At 41.7% G+C, this 18,987-nt stretch overlaps 1 protein-coding gene across 2 annotated transcripts; it reads left to right on the top strand.

Annotated features, from left to right (window-relative positions):
* Positions 1-3,239: 3,239 nt before the first annotated feature.
* Positions 3,240-18,637, top strand: LOC139305170 (proline-rich protein 5-like). Of its 2 annotated transcripts, none has more exons than XM_070929115.1 (10): positions 3,240-3,436; positions 6,134-6,223; positions 8,541-8,738; positions 9,465-9,545; positions 10,579-10,685; positions 11,946-12,037; positions 12,137-12,277; positions 15,846-15,990; positions 16,124-16,420; positions 16,556-18,637. In XM_070929115.1, the coding sequence occupies exons 2-10, from the start codon at positions 6,198-6,200 to the stop codon at positions 16,906-16,908; spliced, it is 1,440 nt and encodes a 479-aa protein (XP_070785216.1). In that variant the 5' UTR covers positions 3,240-3,436; positions 6,134-6,197; the 3' UTR covers positions 16,909-18,637. The 2 variants fall into 2 exon arrangements, with proteins under 2 accessions (XP_070785216.1, XP_070785218.1); XM_070929117.1 differs by lacking the exon at positions 3,240-3,436 and adding an exon at positions 4,184-4,383.
* The last annotated feature ends 350 nt before the right edge of the window (positions 18,638-18,987 follow it).

Here is an 18,987-nt window from a genome sequence, read left to right as displayed (position 1 = left end):
CACCAGTTTGTCTTTGGTCAGCGTGTGTGTTTGTCTGTGTACATGTCTATTTCAGTACATTTTTGGTAAAGTGTGTGCCCACCTGTGCTTTAAGTGCTTTTCCTGTCCACATGTGGTCTTGATCGCATTCCCTGCGTGTGTTTGTTTGTGTCAGCTTGATGTGAGTTTGTGTGTGTTTTAAATAGACTGGAGGAGATGGAGTGTAGCTGAACACAAACAAACACTGTGTATCTCCACACAGAGTATCAGTCCAGCAGCCAAAAAGTCACCAGTTTAGTCCCTGGAACAGACACTTTGTCCTGCCGAAGTGCGTTTGAGGCACCAAACCTCTACCCGCAGAGGAAAAAGATGCAAGTCAGAGAATTTGGTACTTCAATTTAAATTTGATATATATGGAGAAGTAAGTTCAGGTGTACACGTGATGAAGGAAAACTCTTGAAAATGCAGTTATAGTGATCTGTTTTAAAACATTTGGGTAGATGAGTGAAATTTCTTCACTGTTTGTCAAGAAAAGACATGGAATTTCACTTGCAAGACATTGTAAAACCACAGATATTATAATCAATATCTTTTTTTTTTTTAACGACCCTTCAATCCACTTGCCATGGCAACAGTAACCAGGAAGGGGAAGCCCCTCAACATGTGAAGTCATCTGAAAGAGTGAGAGGTGTGTGTGTAGGAGAGGAAATGAAAAGCAAAACCAGGGAGAGCAAATCCTCCTGATATGAGTTTACAGGTTTCACACTCATTAGGAACTACGCAAGAATTTTCGTTTTTTTGAATGACCTCAAACACCCACGTTTGATTATCTAATGATATTACACTGAAAAAGCTTTTTTCTTTTCGACAGAGTGCGTCTCATATTGCCATGTATGGGCTTGTACACTCTTACGGTGTGCTTTGTGGTTTTTGAACTTACAGCTTCCTTGTTAAAATCAACTTCAAAGTGTGCTGTAGAAGTGCAAATTGCCAGCCATAAACTATATCAGAGAGAGGAGTACTAGGAATGGACTGTATCCACAAAGTACAATTTGTCAATTAGAGGCAATTAGTCTAATAAATGGCTTAATATTAAAGTATCTCAACTAAAAACTGAGCGTTTGAGCTAACTGTCAGTGAATAAATTACAGAATAAATGACGCATGTTCAAGGTGATGGAGTGTTCAGTTACAGAGGAGGGAATGCAGGTTCATCCTGTATTTCCTGATATCAAGATACAGTACGCACTTGCACACACAGATACACATTATACAACCACACACACGCACACACAAACCCACACACACAAACGCGCACACACACACGCCCACACTAGTTATAAGCAGGTTTCTCTTCAAGTCACAAGGCACAAGGGTGAGAGAACGTCCCAAAACAAACACTCACTAACTGCAGGAAAAACTCACATCACTCATTGACTGCAGGTTTTTGGTGGTCACACACACACACACACACACACACACACACACACACACACACACACACACGCCCTTCCTCTAGTCTAGAAACTGATTGATATGTAGTGTGTTGTGTGCCAGTCTGCATTAAATATGCTTGTGTTTTTGTGAGCAAGTCTATTGTATCTGTACATGCCAAAATACATTGTGTCTGCAAGATGGGTGTGCGTGAATTAGTACCACTCTGTTTACATAATGTTAAGTGATCAGTGAACTCTGGGCGAGCTGTATTTTTCCAGGTGCTTGTGTGTATGTGTGTGTGTGTGTGTGGTGGTTTTATGGTCCTGAGAACTTTTAAGATACAATCTGGCCTTGACCAGTAGACTGTGCTATTATAAACCTGTTTCTTATTACAGTGGGAGGGACAGTGCAGTGTGTTTGTGTGTGTGATGCATCAGTAACAGAGGAGTACAGTTGCATATTTATGCGGCCTCTGCAGACAGAGTGCAGTTTGTCTGGTGGGACACAGTGAGCTCTGTGGTTAATGTAGTGATCTGTACATTAGATACTGGACGCAGCAGTAAATTCAAGTTGGCTCTCGAGTGAAAACACACACATAAAAACACACACAGAAGCCTGTGTAGCTGCTGAGTGGACTTCTCTGCCGGCAGTAAAAGCACTCAGTGTAATGTCCAGTGTTTTGAGTGGGCTGCTGTTGTATTGGTTTGGCCGTGAATTATTTCGCTATGAATTAAACATGATGGGAGTCCAATCTGCTGACAACAAAGACTCAATGTTTTCACCCTGCTGACAACGCTGCCTCTAATCTGCACTAGAAAGTCACTTTCAAGCTGGAGTTTAAAACGAGTTGGTTGGTTGTCTCAACAAGTATTTGATGAATTGCCATGAAATGTGGTACAGACGTTCTTCGTTTGAGGCAGTAACGTTGAGCTTGACAGTTCATTCTTAAGTGGTTTTGGTAAAGCTCTGGTTGAGACTGCATCATTACAACAGCAGTGTCAGTGTCAGCAGATCGATTTGATTAGCAAATCAATATATTTAAAAGTGGCCAATCTCTAACATCCATCTGTTAGTGTGAGCACATACAGGCTGCACCCTTCACTGTCAGACTGGGGACATTTTAGCTATAATAAGTACCACTACTTTAGTTGTTGGCTGTTTTCTGTTGTCATTTACCCGAGGAAGTGGTATGTATGCACGACCCTGCCAAAACCTGTTGCAAAGTTTTCTAGATCTGCCAATGAAAGTAGCACAAAAGGAAATAGTACCTCAAAATTGTACTTCGCTACTGGAGTAAATGTACTTGGCATTAGGTGTCATGTGCTCATGGACAGACAGAAGTAACAGTAATGGAATTACAATATGAAGTAACAACAAAAACCTAGAAATGTATTCATGGCTTTTGATCTATCTGTTCCACTGTTATGTGTATGATACTTTAAAACTCCCCACACACTAAACCACAAACACTTTCCATAGGCTACATCTCACACACAAAGCCTCATGTACTCACACACACACACACAGCCCACACACATCGTTACTCTCTCTCTCTCTCTCTCTCTCTCTCACACTCTCACACACACACACACACACACACACACACACACACACACACATCGTTACTCTCTCTCTCTCTCTCTCTCTCTCTCTCTCTCTCTCTCACACTCTCACACACACACACACACACACACACACACACACACACACATCGTTACTCTCTCTCTCTCTCTCTCTCACACACACACACACACACACACACACACGCAGCTTCGCGCTTCTCACTTCCTCCCTCTCTCTCTGACGCTCGCGGAGAGCCGCGCTGACAGCTCGCAGCTCACGCGGGGTCAGCTCCGTATATCGTTTCATTAGAACGTGCGCTGCCCTCGCGCGCTGTTATCTGCTGCGACTGCGTCACCTCCAGCCCCCGCAGCGACACAGGACTCACTGTCGACTTTCTCGCTGGATTTGAGCAGAGAGAAGCCTCGCTGTTAACGGGAGCGAGGAAGACTTCAGACAAAGTGAGTACACTGTTTGAAAATCGATCAACTCAGTTCAAACTTGAGAAAAGCAACTGTCCTCTCGTCAGTTTTATACTGATAAAAGAACACACAGCTAAACTATAAACTATTACTGTAAAAGAATAGATTATTATTGCCTTAAATCCCTAAAATAAACCTTCCATTTTAACTCTATACAGGGTTATGATTTGTCCTAAAGCTCATTTTCTCTTTTACTGATGTAATGGCTATCTTCTTGCACCATACTCCAGGCTTTCTGCATGTATACATTTAAAGTGTTGTACTGCACACTAGTTGCCCTCAGGTAGACAAGAGGCAGACGTGAAGACTGTCGTCAGGTTAGCTCTTAAAAACAGACACCAGTGATTTGTGCAGCAGGACCTCCAGCTTGTGGTTTGGTTTTCTGCCAGGAGCTGGTAGAGCAGACAAACCTGCCGCAAGACTCAGCAAACACTTACTTTAACACTTGACTGGTGCAGGGTGGTAATTTCCCTGTCGTGCTGCCAGTCTGCAGAATGGTGTGGCGTGTGTGTGTTGTGTGTCCCAGTTAAAGCAGATTATGGGTGTTCATTTTGAGCAGTGGAGTCCCTGATATCTGCTTACAATGTAAACTGTCTGAGAGAAACTGAGAGAGAGGCAGGAGGAGGAGGAGGAGGAGGAGGAGGATTTACACTCGGAGAAGTCGGGATTTTAAATGAGCTCGCTGGTTTCATTCGCTGGACTGCTCATCTGGCCAGAGGCTGAATGAGAAGCACTCTCTTGCTCCCTTAACCACACTCCATGGTAACTACAGTTTAAGAGCCCTTAAGCAAGGCACCAAACCACACCGAAGCGTGGCATGAGAAAGGGCTGGTCAGAGACAGGCGGCAGGACTTGCAGCACCAGGATTGACCCACAGTGTGTGTGTGTGTCATTTCATTTCAAGACATTTCCCTCTGCAGAGAAAGGTATGGCTACAAAATCATTCACTTTTTTACCTTTACCCGTTTTTATCTCACAGAGAAATAAAGAAACAAAAGAAAACTTGATAATAAAGATGAAATAAACAGATGCTCTAGGATAGACTATGTGTATAGGTCATGGTTTATATTGCATAGCAACAAATACAAATTTCCAGGAAAGCCTGAAAGACAAACACATCGTTTAGATGACAGTTTTCATCTAAACAGACTATGATTACCCCGATCATGACCTCAACTCCACCAGGGCCCTCATACCTAAAACCCACCCACAGTACATTTAAAAATAAAACAGTTTTAGTAACACAACTGTAACTTTGCTTGCCTGTATGGAGTCTAAAACCATCACTGGAGCTGTGAAGTAAATCACTGACACTTTAATGTTGCATATTTTATCGATGTCATTAAAAGGCTGTGGAGCAAAGAAAATGAAAAGCAGCAAAAGTGTTGTTTTGAAGACAGTGATATAGGCCACGAGGAAGCCTCAGCTTTATCCTGTTTGGCCGTGTACGACAAACCTGCCTCATATACGTGTCATTCTATCTGTGTGTGTGTGTGTGTGTGTGTGTGTGTGTGTGTGTGTGTGTGTGAGAGTGGGGGCATTTGAGTTCGTGGTAGGATCAAATGTCCGTCTCAACCACTTTACTGTAATTTGATTAGAATAGTGTGTCTTATTAGCTAGACGGTGAGTAGAAACACCTGTCTGTCTGTCTGTCTGTCTGTGTGAGTTTACTGTGTCTGTCTGACTTAGTACTGTAGTATTTTACTGCTACAGTTACAGAGCACATTGCAGCTTCCCCTGTTGTTTTATATATTTATTATTTTTGGGTAGTTTGCCTTTATTTAATAGGGGGACATGACATGCCACAACAGCCTGGGCCTGAATCAAACTGTGGAAATTGAGATTATACGGCCTGTTTCTTAATCCACCACAAGGCCACCGGACGTCCCAGCAAGGGCTTTAAACTGCCTTATTGTCTTTGAAACCACTATGTGTAAACGTCTTGTGCAATGAAAGCATCTTTCACATCATAGTGAGGGCAAAATGAGGGAAACTGGTACAGTCCACGTCTCTCTGTTCACCCCATTGTCCCCAGGTCAGGTCTGTGGAGGTATTTTTCAACTGTTAAATCTTTCACAGGTGAAAATGGCTCTTCAAAAACTCACTTTATCTCACTTGTTATGAAAATAAAATCGAGCATGTAACCCTTGATGAGTAGTAATGCATATAATCCCATTTTTTTGTTACGCCCTGAGCTGACCATGTGCTCCTGCATAGATCTTTGTTCTTTGTATAGATGGAGGCAGCTGATGGAGTCTACTTACTGATAATACATCAAAATTGTTATTATTTTATAGCTATATTACATTTGATAATACACAGACACTCATTATTATTCTTAATAGTATATTCTTTCATGCAAAAAGTCTTCCAATTTACAATAATCAAGATGTTCTCCAGGTGCAGTGAACATGTCAAAGGCCTTTCTCACAGTAGACATGTTGACTTCTCGTAGTAGTAAAAGCACAGGTGTTACTAATAACAGTAATGACGGCTCTGCTCTATTCAACACGTGACGTGTCAAGATATCTTCTGGGAAAAAGTCCCTACTCACTTGGGTTTCAAACTAGACAATCAACTCAACAAAAGTCCATTAAGCTTTTCGTGTCAGGTGATCATTTTGTTTGAAGTCAGATGATGTTCTCGACCAGTAATTCTGCTTGTTTCCTTTTTCAGATGCTGATTTGTTGGCGGTGGTTGCAGGGTGGTCGCTAGGTCGCAGCTGTCTGTCAAGGCTAACATGGAACGAGAGGGCTCCTTTAGGAGGTAAAGACTAACACACACACACACACACACACACACACACACACACACACACACACACACACACACACACACACACTTGAGCCAGCAGGTCTCATTCAGTGTTTCACTGCAGTCTCTTTTCCTTTTTCTCTCGTTGTCCCTGTCTTTTCGACACACAAAGGTAGATGAAAGTGAAAAACACACACATACACTCACACACATTCCTGAATGACCTCATTCATTCTTTCATTCATGCAAACATCCCCCTTGTCCTCTTTTGTTTAGTAATTAGACCGCAGCATTTTCTCTCTCAACTGCTTCCTGTTGTTTCAGAGCCAAAAACAAAAAAGTGTCTATCTTCTGGGTTACGTCAGTGTCCTTTAATTCACCCAAATGTACAACCTTTGACTGAAGTGTCTGTAGATTGAGTGGCACATGGTACAACACTGCACCTTTTCTGAGAGAATTTGGAAACTCATCCTCACTTGGACACAAGAAGTGTGTGAGTGTGTGTGTGTATGTGCCTGCCTGAGCCCAGGGCTCCTGTTTCTCACACTGACCTATTTATGTGGCGTTGAACTAAGATCCAGGTTGACAGACGGACCTACAACACACACACACACACACACCTTCTCTCCTCTTCCCTGCCATATCCTTTTACATGCCTCTGATTTTCCATCCCCTCGTTTCTCTTTCCCACTTTCTATCTTTCTTCTTAGCCCCTTCCTTTTCGCTTTCTTTGTGTCCAAATTCATTTAAATTCATTTCAGTTCATGTGAACAAGGGTCACTGAGCATGGATCATAGCAAATGTAAGATAAGTGAATAATTCCACAGCAGATGGCAGTAAAAATCAGACAAAATCAGCGTGATAAATAGAGAAATATTGACCAGTGATTAGTGAATTGGGCCAACATGTGATGACAGCTTGAATACAACTTGACATAAAGAGAGGAGGAGGAAGTGAAATGTGTGTCACCTTTAAATCCTTCCCCTCCCTCTTGGCAGCTCTCGAACCTCAATGGGTTCCTTTGTTCGCCTGGCACAAAAGCTCACAGGGTCACATGGTCACCGACTGGCACAGACTGGCAAAGAGAGAAGAGGGTGGAGAAGAATAGAAACAGTTAAGGTAGGAGAATTAGGAGGGAGAAGTGGAAGGGAGAGAGAGATGAAACGAGAGAGAAAAAATGACTAAAAAGAGCATGTGAAAGAGTGAGATAGAGACCCATGAGGACACCTTTTCTCCTCCACCATCTTCGTCTTTTCTATCACACACTCATGGAGTGGGGATATGTGGTACCTTTTCAGTTATTAGAGTAAGTACATAATGTTCAAGTGTGTGTGTGCGTGTGTGTGTGGAGGGAGGTATGTTGTATGTTTTCAATTATTGCAGAAATTGTTGATTTGGTTGTTTGAATGAATGAATGAGTCTTTTTCATTCATTGGACAGTAGAGCAGTAAAGAACTGGCGTTTGCAGTGTGTATATTTATACTTGCCTGCGTATATATATACAATACATGCATGATACAAATACACATATATACACACACATATACTGTACATTTTTCATGAACTGTACGTGACATATTTAGCAGTTTTACACCACACTTTTTACTTTGTTCCTCTTCTTCTGTACTTTTTAAGGTCCCTTGTTGACGTAATTCATTCCCCCTAATCTTAATCATTACGACTACATTCCTAACAGCAACCCTTATCCAAAACTAAAACTAAACCTAAAACCCAACCACTCTAACCTTACCAGCCCTATGAAGACGTGTGGACAGGCCACAGGTCTCTATTTGTTGTCTATTTGTGTTGCTCCTTCGGGTCGACTGACTTTACTCTCCTCCTGATCGCTCTTCCTGTTCCTGCCTCTCTACTGTATGTTTCCAAAGCAGTACATCAGCTTGTTTAAACATTAACAGGTGGCTAATAAAAAGTAATCACCCATCAATAAATGCTAATGTTGTCAGCCATTAAAATCAGAAGGACTTGCAGTGTTTGTGCACAGCAGTTGTACCTCACAGTTTCATTTTGGGATTTTCTGCTGATTTTGAGTTTCTGTGGGTGTTGTTCTGTATTTTATCTGTTCAGTACGGTGCCTTGATTTTTAATTAACACAGAACACATCCTGAATTTTTGATGGATTTGGAAATTTCTCAAACCAAATCCACTGTACTTACATTTCACCAAAAAGATGTTTAAAAAAAACCCCCAAAAAACACTTATTATTCTCTTTGGATGACTTTAATGCTTTCTGTGCTTTTATTGGGTTCCACTAACATATGTGGAAAGCGGACTATTATTATTTGTCTCTTTCTGTCTTTTGGATATTGAGGAGTCTCCACAGCAAGCTGAGGTTGGGCAGCAACTCGTTCTCCAGTCTGACCGACCTCTCGCAGGCGAAAACCCCAGGTGGAGGAGGAGGAGGAGGTGGAGGGGATAAGGGAGGAACAACTGGAGGACTGGCAGAGGAGTGCAGCAAGGACAGAGGGACCCAGCAGAGGAGGGCCGGGGCCAACGCCACCTGGAACAGGTTGGCTTGTCAGAGATTGACGTGTATATTCTTAATGGGCATGAAGTGTGAGCCATGTTGGTTTACGTTTCATATTTGACTGAGTTATTTTTTTGTCATGCATGCAACCCTACTCAAGCTGTCACGCCTGTATGTCTACATGGACATGTATATGTGTGTGTGTGTGTGTGTGTGTGTGTGTGTGTGTGTGTGTGTGTGTGTGTATCATTTTTCCTTGGCAATAAACACCACTTGCAGAAAGCTCTGTTGGTGCCATTACTCATGCTTTAAATATGAACCTTTACACTCAAACACACGTGTGCACATAAGCATCAACTCTTTCTGTCTCTCTTCCCTCAGGGTCCATCACAATTTCTTTTTATCTCCATCCACCCCTCTCTCCTCTTTTCATCTCATTCTGCCTCATAGATCCTTTTCTTCTTTGGTCCTCTCTCTCGCTTTTGTCTGGTTATTTTTATGGTGTTTCGGCTTTATTTGACGCTAGACAGCGGAGAGTGGAGAGCTCTTAGAGAGTCCAACTCTCTCTGGATGGAGTGTTCAGTCTGCTTTCTAAAGTCTGTCACTCATATGAGCAGAGACTTGTGCACATCAGAAAATAATTGAGGCAAATCTACAATATATCTCAGTTTGAAGGAATGAGAATTGTTTATATTACAGCTTTTAACAACATCATTAGTCTTTGTGAATATGTGTCCACTAAATGCTTCTGTGTGTGCTTCCTCTCAGCATCCACAACGCAGTCATATCAGTATTCCAGAGGAAAGATCTGGGGGAAAATGAACTCTACACTCTGAATGAAGGTGTCAGGTTCGTGGTCTATCTCTTTATCCGTCTGTCTTTTTGTGTTTTAATTTGTCTGTTTTTCTCTCTTGCTGACTTTCACACAAGCACGCCAAATGTTGAACTTGTCTGTATTTTAGGAAGAGACTAAATTATAGTGTTTTCTTCTGTAATTTCCCACCTTCCCTTGCTGTAGCGTTGGATTTCTTGTCAGCAGAGACACTCCTGCTCCCATATACACATAATGGCAGCTTCAGCATGCTAAATTTAGTCTTTACTGAAATAAACACATGCCCAGTAACTGTTACTGTTGTTGCATCACTCTCAGCTGCGTCATGGATAATGTTTTTCCTCCTGCTGCTCTCAACGGTATACTGTCCACTGAATCAAAACCACCTTAAAGTTGTTTAAAAGGGGAGATGACGGGTTGAGGTTACACACTGCTGTGTGTTTAATTACAGCATAGCTGAGGGCAGTTGAGACAAGGTTGTCAAAACTGACTCCAGTCATGTACAGTAAATATTACACTGCACACACACATACATACTCAACATGCATGTTCAATGTATACAGTATACACACACCTGCACACACATTTCTTAATGCAACAGGGATGGTTGAACTTCACAGAGAGTACCAGTCGAATGTGGTCTGGGGTTGTTTTATCTAAAAAATAAAAACAAAAGCTTCAGATTACATTGGAGAAACAGTCCTAGATAGAGATCAGTTCTGTTTCTAAGAGTCTAAAAGCTTTGTAAAATGATATCTTTGTATGTCCAAACAACTGTTTGCCCAGTGATGTTGTTGTTTGTCACAAAGATTAAAGGTCAAATTTTCTCTTCCTGTAATAACATCAAGCGAGCTGTCATACTAATCCTGTTGTTGTAGCCATTGTTTTCAGTGTGAACAACATCTTTTCTCATTTCCTGAGTCTGTTGCTGTTTAAACACTGCAGCTCTCCAGTGCATGAGAACCAATTAGTTTTGGTTCATGTTTAGGAGGTATTACTGATGGTGTGTGATGTGTCTCATATCCTTATGTGCACTCATGCTTTTTGCAGGCAGCTGCTGAAGACGGAGCTGGGCTCCTTCTTCACTGAGTACCTTCAGAACCAGCTGCTCACTAAAGGCATGGTCATACTGAGAGACAAGATCCGCTTCTATGAAGGTACACACAAACACACACGAGTGTGTAAAACATACTGGACGCACACACATTCAATGCTAACACAATGATTATGCTTATGTTTGGCAGGTATAATGTTCACTATGTTCACCATCTTAGTGTAGCGTGTTAGCATGCTAACATTTGCTAATGAGCACTGAACACAAACTACAGCTGAGCCTGATGGAAATGTTAGTTTTGCAGGTGTTGGACAAAGTGAAAATTTGACCTGATGAGCTGGATGAAAAGTCACCAAAGTTATTACAATTCCCCCCGAGGGGAACATGAATCTCTGTAAAATGTCATTGCAATCCATGCAATAGTTGTTCGGTCTGGACCAAAGTGGTGGACTGACCTGTGACAGACTGACATTGCCTAGAGCGACGCAGCTACCGTGGCTAAAAACATGTACGTGTTGTTGTTTGGTCAAGAAGATATAAAAACATCTTAATGAGAGGGAAGAAAAAAATAAATAAAACAAATTGCCATCTCAAAGAGAAGTCATTTGATTAACCTCCACTATAATTAACAGTGCCTCCTGGCTTTCACAGTGCCAGTGAGTCATTTCAGGGAAACCCAGAGCTAAATGTTTTTATCTCAATGTGACAAAAGTCACAAGTCTAGCAGAGAAAAATAATAATTGACTAAAATATCAGATGCTAAGTTAACCCTTGAACTATTATTTTGAACTGTGAGAACATGGCTTTATCTCTCCACCACCACTCTTGATGAAGGACATTTCTCTGCAGCACACACACAGACACACACACACACACACACACACACACACACAGAATCAGAGTGAGCCATTGAAGAGACGAGAACCAGACACTGAAAGTAATTTGTAACTTCTGTTGTGGTAAATGTGTGACCTTTTATTTGAATCACCTTTGATATGATAAAACACACAACCACACATACGCACATGCACACACACACACACACACACACACACACACACACACACACACACACACACACACACAAACACACGTCACAGCAACCAGACAGGAAGTGATGCTTTGCGTCACAGACTTGCAGAGCCATTGCTCTGGCTTAATCAATAGTAGTTTGTGTGTGTCTCTGGTAAAAATAAACCCTGTTTCTAAATTATGATGCTGAGATTTTCCCAAAACCTCGTAGCACATTATCTCTTGTTGACTGCATGTGCCAGACATGTCTTGTCGCTCTAATTTCTTTTCTGTCTTTTGACTTTTTGTTCTCTCCTAATTGGTTGTTTGTCTTTCTGCTGGTGTGTTACAGGTCAGAAGTTGCTGGACTCTCTGGCCGACACATGGGACTTCTTCTTCTGTGATGTTCTGTCCATGCTGCAGGCCATCTTCTATCCTGTGCAGGTACACACACACACACACACACACACATGCTTATATTCTCCTTTCAAAACTGTGTGCTGACACGTGTGTGTGTGTGTGTGTGTGTCCATCCGTCCTCAGGGAAAGGAGCCGTCAGTGCGTCAGCTGGCTCTGCTCCACTTCAGGAACATCATCACCCTCAACCTGAAACTGGACGAGGCTCTGTCACGACCGCGAGCCAGAGTTCCTCCTTCTATCATACAGATGCTGCTAATCCTACAGGTACACACACACACACACACACACACACACAAGTCCTTTATCTTTTCCTCCCCTTTTCACCCTCTTTGTCTCTCATGCTATCTCTCACACATTGCTTGCACAGACAAACAGCCATGACTGATGTAGGGTGAGGGAACAGGATAAATGACAACAGATGGTGAAAGAGGAGTAGAGGGCACAGAGAGCTGTAGTTATTTTTTTCTTGCAAAGGGATCTCACAGGAAGTAATCTCAGTGTGAACACAGAGCACAGTAATCTTCCCATGACCACTCAGTGCCCTCTGCACCCTGCTGGTGTCTGAATATTTGTGTCAATATTTGACTGTGTGTATTATCCACGTCTACACTGTCCTTTTAAGACCCTCATGTCCTCACAAAAACAGAAAAGAATCAGCAAGTCAATTATGATTAGAGTGTCTCAGACCTCATTAGCTCATTTTTATATGTAGACTTTGAGTAGAAGCGAAGGCTCAAAGGAGTACGTGACTTTTCCATCTTATCTGTTGAGTGATGAGAGCACAGACTTTCACGTGTCCCCTGTAGATAATTAGCTTCAGTTCGTAAACATTTAAAAATAAACTATAGTGAGTAATAGTAGGCAACTGATATCGCCCCAAAGAAAGAAGCCTGACCTTTTAGAGTTTTAACATTTATATATATTTTTATATATAGCTGAATCAGGTTTATTTGGTTTAGTTATTCATCCATTGTGCAGTGACTTGTAGCGGCACACAGTTAATTGTCCATTACCCTCACGTCCTGCGGGAACAGGAAGAGAGCTGTTTACTTATCATGTAACTGTGGTGTTGCTCCACTCGTCACGCAAACAACACACAAAATGTATGTGTTGATCACATCCATATTTTACTGTCGATTTAGCCTCTTCTCCTGAGTGCATCAAGGTGGTATTTTCCAACTAGGTTGCAAGATGATTAAGAGAGGTAGAAAGAAAAGAAAGACACAAAATGTGTTTTTTAGTGTATATGATATTCACAATATTCTTCAAAATGATGCACGTCTAGTTTAAGTAAAACAAGCTTAGAGAAATTAGATTGCTGTGAATTAGACACGTACATTTCCTGAGCCCCAAGCTTATCTCTTTTTGTCATTTAAAACTAATCTAATTAAGTAACTACTGTAGAGGCTTCCTCTAGATAGCCCAAATAATAAAATGGCTTTTCTATGAGCCTTTGAGATATTTTAGCAGTGGCACAATTAAGAACCGTCCATATGTTTTGGAGGAACATGAAAAAGGATTTCAACGTTCTTTGAAGAACCAACCAAGGTTCATTGATTTAACTGAGAAGGATTCGGGCTCTTTCAGGAATTATGTAGCAGTGACTCTAAAAAAACATTTATCAGTGATGGTTTCCAAATGGATATTAGTTTAGCTAGCATTAGTTAGCAACCTTTGGCTAAGTTAAAAGTGGCAGTCTCTACTGTGTATTGAGCACTGGAGCAACCAATCTTCCAAAAACCTTTTATATTCCTTTAAAGTTTGGCATTTGTTGGTCAGAGGTAAGATGTGGGTCAGGGAATGCAAGTGGATTAAATGTGCTCTCAAGTGTGTCTGGGAGTCTGAACTACGAGTCTGTGAGAGTCTGCTTCTGTGTCAGTTACTCTGGACATCATTGTAGTGACTCATTGACCCAAATCTGCTGCTTCCAGACTCAGATGGAAGGAGGACAAGACAGCAAGAGAGAGGAAGGTATGGAGAGTAAAAAAAGACTCGACTAGAAAACAGGATATATTTATTTGTGTGCAGCTACATACTGCAGAGTCATTTTAATAGGCCTGTTTTTGTTTGCCCACAATGAAAAGCAGAGAAAGGAGAACAGAAAAACAGGTAGAGTGGAAGATATAAAAGCAGACAGGAACGCAGGGCAGCTAAGACAAGACGCTGAGTGTACGAGAGATCAAATTCAGCTCTGAATGCTGCTGTTTTTGCTACTTCTTGTTTCATCTGTTAGTAATTTCTCTTTCGTTCTGTGACGCCAGTTCACCGAAGTCTGGCCTATTTATGTGGTTTGTTTCTGTGCTGTGGTTTTGATGCATGGGCTCAATGATTCAGAGCCATGAAACTTGATTGATCTCTCCTTTTTGTTATTTAAAGACTTTGGAGTGGTGGTCCATATGTATCGCACCCCTCAGCGTGAAAAATTGTGGAAGCGGCTCAAACTGAATCCAACTTTAACAAGACGGAAAAGTTCTTGTTTGTTATTTTTCATGAGTTCATAAAACAGCACCATATTGATTATGAGGATATTTTGCTTGCCACTGATCTACTTAAAAACATACTAACATCAAGTGCACCGTGGTTTTTACCCTCGCTGCAGAAATAAAAGCTGTGTTTCCTGACGACAATGCAGAAACAATTACTTAAGCCCCATGAAACAAGAAGACCCAATAAACAGGGCAACGCAGGCTCCACATGTGCTGAGTGGATGTACGGAGAAGCGGGATGCGTGCAAAGTTGCAAGCTTCCTTTCACGAGCCGAAACGCCTCCTTTATTCCCATGAAGGAAATTGGTTGTGATTGTGCTGAGATAGCAGATGCAACAGTGTCCCGGGCTTTTTCGTACACGTGTTCTCAGTTTGTAGTAGAGTTCTGGATTGGCCTAAAACTGAGACCCAAACCTTTAATGTTGCTCTAATCAATATTTTCAGATCAACAATGGGTCAAATGACTATGTGTAATGTGAAAGGAGTCCCTAGTGGTGACAAATCCACAAAGAATCATCACCAGACTCTGCAGTTCCCCTCAGATCTACAGCGTCTTTTAGCTTCTTTGTTTCACTGCAGCTTTACTGTTGTAGTTCAGTCTCACAGCTCAAACACAGTTAGCCACTAGCTGGTGAACATAGTGGAGCATTTAGCTGCTAAAGAAACAACAACATCAGGAGGAGGTTAAGACCAAAACAGGGCTAAAAGGAGAGTGAGTATTCGACTTACATTCATCAGGTTGAAGGAAACATGAGCCCAAACTAATCCTGATGTCTGCTGGATGTGTAAATAACTAACTGCTTGCTGACACAAATATCAAATCAACATTATAAACTATTAGTAAATAATTACTGTTCTAATGAAAACTGACTCATCATCATTCATTTTTCTACAACAACTATATTTGGTTCGTACAATGTCTCTCTCTCTCTGTCCTAACTGAGCAATGCTGTTGATGTTTTTCTTATCTGAGTATGTGTATACATATTTATACCAGTCTAAGATTGGGACCAAATCCACTCAACATTCTCAGCTGTTGTCTTCCGACCAGGTCTGTAAAAGCATAGTGTCCTCTATTGGCAGCGGACACCCCATTATGTTTTAAACAATCCTGAAAGTCAGCAAACCTATCAGAGACTTTGATTCTACTCACAGTAGAAGCAGAGTGTTTGATTAAAATCTCAGAAAGCCAAATTGAACTCTTTCTTTCTTTCTTTCTTTCTTTCTTTCTCTCTCCCCCCCGGATATTTGTTTAAAGTTAACATACCACTGGCCAACAAGCAGCAATTACTGGCTAACTCAAACAAGTGTGTGTGTGTGTGTGTGTGTGTGTGTGTGTGATGCAGGGAGTCCATGAATCCAAAGGTGTAACAGATGACTACCTTCGTCTGGAGTCTCTCATCCAGAAGGTGGTCTCTCCCTACCTCGGGACTCATGGGTTATATTCCAGAGATGGATCTTCCAATTTGCACTGCTCCTCCTGCCTATTAGGTAGGTTTGTGTGTGTGTGTGCAGATAATAACAATAACAATAGAAGTGCTTTTAAAGGTTACAAATGCCTAATGCATAATTCAGATTCTAAAGCAATCTTTTTGTATTTCTCACTCTTTCTTTCTCTCTCCAGAAAAGCGTTTGCAGCGCACCTGGCCCTCCAAACCAGGTAACTCCCCCGTCGCCAAGAACCCAGTAGTACGTTCTAAGAGCTACAACGTTCCCATGCTGACCCCTGTGGTGGAGTATGACGTGGACTCCTCTGCAGTAGGTGTCACCGGTATCAGACGGCACTCCGTCTCTGAGATGACTTCCTGCTTGGAGGAGAGCAGCTCTGTGGCTGAATCCACGACCCCTGCCACCAACAACACCAGCACATCCAGCCTCGCCAACCACTCTCCAGCCTCCACAGCCTCCGCTGCTCTTTCAGGTGATTAAAAAATCCTACAAATCATTGACGGCGGCAAATTTCAAGGTTGAAGCAGGCAGCTGATCAATAAGGGACCCAGACAATTGTGATCACATTTAACATACTGATCATTCGTTCGTTTAACTCTCTGTGCAGACACTGTGACCTCCAGCCAGGACCCCCGGCCCGGAGACGCTAACAGTCCTGCGGGTCTCCACCCTCTCCAGCTACAGCATCACTCCCCCTGCATCCTCCCTGAGCCTTCCCCAGGCGAGGACACACACTGCACAGGCTCGCTGGTGTCAGACTCCCCTGCGTCCTCCAGAGTACTGGCCCAAGACACGAGCTCCGGTCCCAGTCCTTCGTCCAGTCCGGAGATCATGATGGACAACATCCTGGAGTCTTTGGACTCGGAGCCGGAGCATGACGGCATCTTTCTGGACTTCTCGCGACGCTGTTCTGGAGGGTCGACGCACAGCATAGACAGCAACAGGCAGAGTGTCGCGTGACACACACACATACACACACACACTCTGATGCAGGGACATGCAAATAATACTGAGTCATGACATTCCTCACACTCTGTGACGCCTCCTGCTGTTTTATGGAGACTCTAGATGATCAGGGATTCTTTCAAACTGAATTATTTTTTTTACAAGATGTGGTCGTCCATCCCTAGAAACTCATGATGTAAAAATATCAGTTTTGTTGGAACCATCAGCACTGGCCTTTCTGGGAAGCTATAATCACATAAATCACTTGACTTTCAAACTAAACTATAAACGAGTGGTTGTGTCTCTTGGAGGTGATTTTGTCCTGTTTTCTCTTCTGAATGAAAACATAGAGCCAGAGATGACAACACATCCCAGGGGCAGATGCACGTGCTGAAAAATGAAATGTTTTATCATTGTCAAATATCTCTTCAAGACCAGGGCTTTCGCTGTCAAATTCATTTACATACATAACATTTCAAATGTAAAACAAACTCTCCAGTTTGACCAGAGATGCTTCTTTATTGTTGGTTGAACTTCAGCTTATTTTATTAATTAATGATTAAAATATTAATTTGAATTTTGCACTTGCACTGAATCTATGTCTAAGCCTGTTTCTGCTTCTCTACTGCTAATCAAAACCCCTTATTTATGTTTTGTCTTTATATGCCGCATCCAGTATATTGAGAGAGATATATTGACAAAGCAGTTCAAGGGGACTGGAAATGGTTCCAAGGTATCTCAATTTCTTTGCTTTTAGGCCTCATCTACAGAAGATCAGTGACAAATGTCACGTCCCATTGTTTTCTGCTGCTTTGATGTTTGAGCAAATCCATTTTTCCTGTTACCATCAAAATAAAAGCCAGTGCCAGTGCTAATTCAGAAATTACTATGATTTTAAATGATCATAGTCGTCTACAGCTATAGTTGCTTACAGGAGGTTCAATCCTGGAAATTAAAATGATGATGAAAGCAGTCTTTCCAGCTTGCCAAGAAGACAACAGCCTCCTTCCAAACATTTTTTGGGCTGTATTCAACTGTTTTCAAACCTTGGACCTCTTCCTCCCACTTCCTGTCACATCAAAATCGTCACTGAAACTTGCCTCTGCGTCAGCTCAGAGGATGTGTGAGTCAGTGTCTTTTATTTTCAATCAAGTAAATATTAGGGGATTTTTTCATAAGGAAATGAACTTGTGTGGACAAAGGCCTTTGTAAGGGACCAGGGGACAGTTTTAATTTGGTTATTTTGATGGTTATCATTTGTAAAAACATTTTCAGATGTTAATCAAAGACAATATTTTCACAGGAACATACAAGACTTTTCCTACTGCTGATCCTCACGATGATGTTCAACAAACATGTACTTGCCTCAGCTCTTGTCACATTGTATTGGTGCCCAGTTAAAACAGCAGAAAGCCACGTGTAAAGACTCACCCGAAGTCCGTCCAAACAGGGACAAACAGCCTTTAATGTGAGTTTTTCCTTGTTTATACATCTGGAGGAAAATCACATCCAGGCCACAAACACTTTCTGTTCCTGGATGAATGCAGCCTTTAAACAAAGTGTGATGTGTGTTTACTGCCATGTTGTGGACACAGTTTAATGTCAGTAAACAATGAGATCAACGTGGTTTACCAAATAACCAAATGTGACGTTTCATTCAAAAAATAGACTTCAATCATAAAAGCACAACAGCAATATTTATGTATTTTTGATTAAATAAAGAAACATTAGGATGAATAAAACATTTTGGATGAAAAACATAAGAACTGTATTTACTTTGAATATACACATTGTTATAAAATCACAAAAAATGTATTTAAACCAATATCAGGCAGTATTTTGGTGTAGTTCCACATTTTAAAATGTTAAATGAGGAAAGTATGCAGACACTGCCACCTTGTGTCGTCCTTCTCACAGTGCAGGGTGTGTATTGCGGTATTAGAGACACCTGTGAGCCGGGGGAGGGGAGGAACTACAGCAGCAGTATGGAGGAGAAAAGATAAAGAGACTTTAACAGACTTTAATCTTTAATCTAAAGAAAAACAGCAGTAAAGTACATGTAAAAGTTGTGAGGCAGTTGTTTCATGAACCGGC

Source organism: Enoplosus armatus, chromosome 22 (genome assembly GCF_043641665.1).
Source record: "Enoplosus armatus isolate fEnoArm2 chromosome 22, fEnoArm2.hap1, whole genome shotgun sequence".
NCBI lineage: Eukaryota > Metazoa > Chordata > Actinopteri > Centrarchiformes > Enoplosidae > Enoplosus > Enoplosus armatus.
This window is presented reverse-complemented; position numbering and strand designations above follow the sequence as displayed.